General features: G+C 36.6%; 1 protein-coding gene across 1 annotated transcript in view; it reads left to right on the top strand.

Annotated features, from left to right (window-relative positions):
- Window positions 1-5,986: 5,986 nt before the first annotated feature.
- The window catches only part of LOC141441187 (phosphoglucomutase-like), a 17,132-nt gene continuing 15,668 nt past the window's right edge, over window positions 5,987-7,450 (top strand). The window contains exon 1 of the mRNA XM_074105863.1: window positions 5,987-5,991. Within this exon, the coding sequence (XP_073961964.1) occupies window positions 5,987-5,991 (5 nt within the window). The remainder of the gene's footprint in view (window positions 5,992-7,450) is intronic.

The following is a 7,450-nucleotide window of genomic DNA, read 5'->3' as shown; positions in this document are numbered from 1 at the left end:
AGACCGAAAGTCGTGCCTTTATATCTCCAATTGTTTATATAAGTCATATTATGTGTGGCTTATATGTATATGTTCATCAACTACGTCATTATCAGGTAGGTATCCATTAGTGCAATGCCATTTTTGAAGACATACATAGTAGCCGGTCAATGCTTTAGTTTCGGTCAGTGATATATTCAGAAGGCCGTAGGTAGTTACATGGTTCAAACGGTTATCTACTGTATATTTGTGGTTTTGACGCAGAATTGTGACCTTAGATACTACATATTCTGTGCCTTAGACGAGGTAAGTATTTCTAGGGCTAGGTTATTCGATCGTAGGGGGGGGGGGGGGGGTTAAATAAAAAATTAAAAAAACTAATTATTTTTAAAAGTCGCTGAACTAATGTTGTTCAGTTTGACGAGTACGATTTAGTTTTAATTTTTGCTCTTATTACAGGCCACACCCGTTATATATGTAACGTATGACCGATAATCTGGCAGCCAAGGTTCCCGCCGCGACATCTCCGCCGCTGCCTTGATCCGAGGAGTTCACCAGAAGATCAATCAATGCATCAGAATACGACGTCACATCACATGTAGGTACCTACCCTATCTACTATCGAATCATTTGATTCCTGACCCGAGAACACGTAGGTACTTGTGGAAGGGACGTTTCAGATTTAGAGTAAAATAGAAAAGAATAGAATAGAATAAGCCTTTATTAACACACTAAGAGCAACATAAACATTATAAATAAACGGAAGATATTTTCCACATTAAACTTATAACTACTTAAAACATAACTAAGTGCTAACTAAGTGTGATAAATGGATTGGGCACAGCGCTGATTTACAGCCCAACCCTTTACACTTGCTGCCTATCTTTGTGTAAACTTATCACTGTGGGTAGGTTCGAATACAAAATCGGATGGCAAAAAATATATATATATATTTAAATAAATAATAATTTTACACCTAATAACAGAACATTAAAAAAATGGACGGTATTAAGCGGGAGTACGCGAATAAATGATTAGATAATTTTAATTCTGTGGTAAAATCATTATAAATCGATATCATAAGTAATTCCGAAACCATACCGAAGATTAAAATTAGGTTTGAAGAAAATGACAGCTGTGCGCTTGTGCAAGAAAAATAACATCGTCTTCCATACGCGCATACCCCTCATACGCGTAGATAATCCCACAAAAACATGTGTTAACAAATGAGAGTAGCTTTTTTACCATTAAACATCAGACTGCAATTTTAGCACCGCGGGAAAATCGGATGAACACATCCCTAGATCTAGATGTCCTAGTCACAAAGCCTATAAATAGAATTCGCAATCACTGGGAGCCCAGTTTTACTAACAAAGATAAACTTTATAAATAGTTACTCGCAATCGAATATCAGTGCAGTGATAGGCCAAAGATCATAACGACATCATATTGAACTTTACCCTTTTGAGGAAACTTTTAAAACAAATTCGGGCTAGCAAAAAAAGTAGGAGAAGATTTGATGGTTTTGGACGTTCGTTATGAAATCATTAATTCAGCAAAAAAGAATTTCGGTGAAATTATAATACGTAGTCACTGCCTACCTACAGGGGCGTATTAACCCAATGGCCAAGGGGGCCAAGTAGGCCCGGGCGGCAGGTTGCGAGGGGCGGCGAAGCTACCTATTGCAGGTGTTCTTCTCAAATGAAATACTTTATCGTCACATAATGGGGCGGCATTAAATACGCTTCTGCCTACCTGGCACCTGCTACACTGCAATGAAGGCTATCGTTTTTTGTCTTTCTAGATGGCGCCACTGTTGCGTGAGGTTTTAGTGTGGCTTTCAAAGTCTGTTATTACGGGCGTGAAATAGGCCGATAGGACTACGTTATTTTGAGGTATTAAGTTTCAAGAATTCTAAAGTTTCTTATTTTTTGCCTGTGGGTACAGTCGTACCTATGAAGCTTATTGTAAGCGTTTTGTGTCATTTTTGTTGCCTGCATTTTCAGCAATTTGAAGATTTGTGGTTGTTTTTTTTTTAATTGAATAAATCTCGCAAAATAAATTTAAAGTTAAAAATAATTATGGCGTCATATCTAGGATAGCCTGTGGAGTATGTAAACCAAATTTGTGTCATTTTCGTCCAGTGCAAACTGTTATATGGACAGTATGTAAAAATGGTGTGAAAAAAAAAATTACAGTTTATGAATATTTATTTCCTATTTCAGATTACTAACATACGCCTATAAAAAAAGTTGTGCCAAATTAGACCACGCAATTTTATGATTTTAAATTATTTTGTTTCTTACCTACAAACGCTTCAAAAAAATATTATAGTCATTAGAGTTCACATATTTATATCATAAATGCATGATAAATCGACATTGTAATTTGTGTAATTTTCGCCCACGATATTTAAATGAATAAAACATAAAACAAATGGTTGCGGTCGAAAGGGCCGCGCGGTCAAGTGGCGGGCGACGGGGGCATAAGCACGCAAACACGTTCGTTCGGTACGATTTCATCTATGGGAAGCATTCTGTTAGATAATACAAGTACTGTCGTCGCATGTAAGTAGGCAATTGCTGGCTGAGTATGAGTATTAAACGAACGAACTTGCGAGTCCGTTTAACTATACAAAGCCAGCAATTGCTATTCCAGCCGAGACTAATATAACATTTTCTCAAAATGTATTACGATATTTAATTTTATATCAAAACTGCAGGTGTATTTTTCCTCTGAAAACACCACGAGCTGTTTCACACACATTAAAAAAAGTCCGAGGTTCTAACAAAATAACTGATACCTAATGGGTAGGTATCAGTTGTTTTGTTTTGTTTTGTTATTTTGATTTGCTAGATGTTTTTTTTTTCTGGAACCAGATTGAATTGGCTGTAGGTACAGCAGGGCTACTGCGAAACTCAAAACTCGAAGTTCGTATCGTACTGTCCCTCTCGCTCTCGTATTAAATACTGTAAGTGTCAGAGGGACCGCACGACACGAACTTCAAGTTTCGAGTTCGTAATAGCCCTGACTTGTGCCAACTAAGATATTACCGTGACCAAGTTTGAGACTTGATAATAATAAAATTTAAATGCGACATGTTGTCGAGTATAGCGATCCTGCAATGTTTTTAACTCTTTCATTTTTTTTCGCTGGCCTTAAACTATGTACTTCGCCTATTATATAACTTAATGAGTATTGAATTGACTGACTTTTATCTCCGCTACGTAATGAACAAATTTGCATAATTTATTTTTTGCATACTCTGAATGTAGTACCTATTCAAATAATGAAGTATGGAAATAATAGGTACATTAATTTAAGAATCAAAAAGGCTGATAGTTATCCCTTCGCCTGGCGCCGCCATTTTGCTGATTTACGCGCATCTGGCGCCTGTACTGCTCCGGGAGAGAAGGGGAAAGGCTAGATATGGCAGCCGCCATTTTGCAAGTTTTACCACATCTGGCACAGGTCTAGGAAGGACAATTTAAACTAGTCTTCGATGTTTAGAAAACTTAAATTTTTCTGCTTTTATGTATTAAAAGCGTAATAAATGTAGCATTTTAGATTCTTAATTAAGTACGCTATCATATTGCATACGGTAAAATGTATAAAGTGTGAAAATAAAAAACAATAATGTAAAGTAAATATATGGTCATTGTATTTTTTTTCCAATTCTCGATATACCATACCATAATTATTAAATGATACTTTTTCTCATTCATATTTGTATTTTGTTTACAATACTATAACCCTAATTTAAAACATACAGTCATAAAATCACCTCACTCCATACATTTTTTTAGGAGTTCGAGCATTACTAAATGTGGGCCTTATCAGGCGGCGTCCCGCCGGTGTTATAAGTGACTCATGTTTTTAAGATTAGTTCTGAGAGAGACGTGGCTGTTGCAGTGTAGTCTATCCTTGTTCTATAATTAAGCTTCAGTATAAGTTAGAGCAGTGCAGAATGCTTATTAGCCGCCTAAATGCACGTTTAAAAAAGTCCTTAGCTACTCTCCCGGAGCAGGGCGGCTGCCAGATGCGCGAAATAATTTGTGTCCCGGAACGGGACAGATGCCACATATGCGCTAATATAAAAAATGACATCCGCCATAATGCGTCTATTTCTTTTTCTCCGGGAGCGGGAACTTGCCACACGAAGGGTTATATATAAAAAGGTTGCCTGGAAGCTTAGAGCAACCCGGGCGGAAGGGAGTAGCCATTCGACGCGTTCCTCTCTGTCAAAGTACAAGCCCAATTGGGCCATACGAATTTTATAAAAAGGCGCGCTCGGATTTCAAACTATTAGACCGAATCGAGAAGCGCGAGTGAACGCGGCGGTGCTAAAAATACCGAATTGTTCAGTTTCCTGCTGTAAAAAGAGATCTGGGACATCAAGCTTGCAAAATTATGGTGTTACATTTCACATGGAAGTAAATTGTTATCGTATTATTGCTATTTAATTACATTTAAACAACAAAGACGTACATTATTGTCGGATTCGTTTACCAACATCGAGTCCTAGCGGTACAAATTTCGGATCGGTCAAGCGATAAATCGCATAAGCGATAAAGCGATGACTTAATGATGTTACTGTCAATGTGTTAGTTTGGAGTCATCTGTAAACGAATTATTAGTGTATTGTTGGATTATTTATGTGTTAACTTCGTCATTACAGTCAGTTGGCAGTTTGTTTTTGCATCTAAATAAGCCAAACTGCACTTGTATGCACATTTCCCCCCGCAACAAACGCCAGAACTATTTTAAAGGTAATCTACCGCTAAGGTTGCTCCCTTCCGGTAGGAAGCCCGCGTTGCTCTAAGCCTGAAAGAGATCGCTCTTAAGCGATAAGGCCGCCTGTTGTTTACCCTTGTAATTTTCATGTACCTGTTCTGTATCGCTTACTATTTTTGGTATACAATAAAGAGTCATTGTATTGTATTGTATTTTATATAAAATTTAGAAATGGTATGTACGTGTTCCTTCAGATATTTTATTACTACGATTATGCATTTGAAAAGATTTCATCAAATCTGAAACTGCCCATAACCAAAGCCTAGTACGGGAGTTACGGCCAAATAAAAGTAGGCGGCGAAAAATTTTGCAGTAATATGACAAAACGACCAACTTGGAAATGCGAACCTCTTTAAATCTTTCCATATTATAATACTGAATACTAAAAGCTTTCGATACAAGCTGCAAGAGTTTAGTAACCTTATCTAGTTTAGGAGCCACACACGATTAAAAAAAAGCGGCGTATTTCTTTTTGTAATAAAATGTGAATAACAATATGTTGGAAATGCGAACCTCTCCAGTTTTTTCTGGCATATTATTACGCATGCTGAGGCTTTCGATGAACGCTTCAAATGTCCACTAATCTCCTTCGTTTTGAAGAAAAGGTAGAGTTAAAGTTAGTGACCGAAAAAAAAAAAACTAAATAAAAAATAAAAAACAATTTGAAAATGCGTTTCATCCAGAAATTTTAATGCATTATAAAAAGCTTTCAATTAAATCCGAAACTGCCCATAACCAACGTCTAATATGGGAGCTACGCCCGAATAAAAGTAGGCGTAGTGCGTAATAATATGCCAGAAAAAACTGGAGAGGTTCGCATTTCTAACAAGTTGTTATTCTCATTTTATTACAAAAAAAATACGCCAGTTTCTTTAAATCGGGTGTGGCTCCTAAACTAGATGAGGTTAGTAAATTCTTGCAGCTTTGTATCCCGTATTATATATGGAAAGACTTAAAGAGGTTCGCATTTCCAAGTTGGTCGTTTTGTCATATTACTGCAAAATTTTTCGGCCGCCTACTTTTATTTGGGCGTAACTCCGTACTAGGCTTTGGTTATGGGCAGTTTTCAGGATTTGATGGAATCTTTTCAAATGCATAATCGTATTAATAAAATATCTGGAAGGAAACACGTTTTCTAATCAATGTTTTTTTTATTTTTGGTTGTGATTATTTTCGGCCGCTAACTTTAAATCTACCTTTTCTTCAAACTAAAATGAGGTACTGGACACTTGAAGCGTTGATCGAAAGCTCTCACACGTGCGTAATAACATGCCACAAAATACTGGAGAGGTTCGTATTTGCTATTTGCAAACATGTCGTTCTCATTTTTATTACAAAATACACCGCTTTCATTAAATTCGGGCGTGGCTTCCTAGACTAGTTGAGGTTAGTTAGCAGTTGCAGCTTAGTAGAAAGCATTTAGTATCCAGTGTTATTTTATGGAAAGACCCTGAAGAGGTCGCATTTCCATGTTGGTGTTTTTTTTTCATTTTATTTCGAAGTTTTATATGCTGCTTGTTTTAATCTGGTGTAGCTGGCAATAATTCTCTTGCTTCACAAGACGTTCAGGTTGAATACTTGTCCATAAATATAACTAGTTTGTATCATATATCAACTAGTGTGTGTGTGTTTTCGTCAGACTCTACAAAATGCAAATAAAACCTCAAAACTTCTTATTGGTTGGGTTATAATCGGCTGCTAACTTTTGGCCGCTTACTTACACCCGGTATCTGGTAGTAACATCTTGGTAAAGCAGCCAGGAGCGTCCTCCTCAGAAGGGAACGCCTCAGTGATTAATGACATCGATTTGAAATTTGGTACGGAAGTGTTGTTTAGATAAAATGAAATTACAGTCAACCAAAAGTAATCAGCAAAAAAAAACTAAAAACTTATTAGGTAGGTATCTCGTAAAAATATGCCATGGGATAGGCATAATCTCGAAATGACAAGCGCTAGACTTAAATTCATAAATTTTGCACAGCTGTTTTTAATCCAAAGTCAATGATAACTATGATGTAATTTTTGGGATTACCCATGAGAATTCAGTAAAATCTCGAAAATCAATTAAACTGTCAGATTACGCGTGCGAAGCCGCGGGTAATATAACAAACGAACGCTGCAGCCGCCGCTCAAGCACCCGATGTACTCTTCCCCGCGCTCGCCATTCGCGCGAAGTACGTTTCGTGGTAGTTTTTTTTTCAAATAATGAGAATCCGTGGATGAAATGACACCAAATTAGAATAGTGTTTTTTTTACACCGTTATAATCAAAACAACGTAAACTCTAACAACCTTGAATTTTCTTTTTGTGGGTTTTACAGGGTATTGTATTAAAAAAAAATTAATATCTATAAATATCGTGGATGAATTTGACACAAAATATTTTGGATAACAGATATCAGTATTTAAAACGTCTGACATCTTTTTAACAAACTGTAATATTCTTTTAGAGTTAGTTGGGCGAAATATTAAGGTCACTGGTTAAAAAATCAGGATTCCCGTGGATGGATATGACACAAATGCCTATGTACATCATTACTGCTCAGATATTAATAAGAAGTAAAATTTTCGTCTTTAATTTTTTTTTCGTCCAATACTAATGGAAAACACTAATACCTAAATTTCCTACTTATGCAGGCACCCCAAAATGACACATTTTTTGTATTAGGTTGGGCAAA

This window comes from Choristoneura fumiferana, chromosome 23 (genome assembly GCF_025370935.1).
Source record: "Choristoneura fumiferana chromosome 23, NRCan_CFum_1, whole genome shotgun sequence".
In the NCBI taxonomy this organism is placed as follows: Eukaryota; Metazoa; Arthropoda; class Insecta; order Lepidoptera; family Tortricidae; genus Choristoneura; species Choristoneura fumiferana.
Note: the sequence above shows the minus strand (reverse complement) of the source record. Positions and strands in the feature narration are given on the sequence as shown.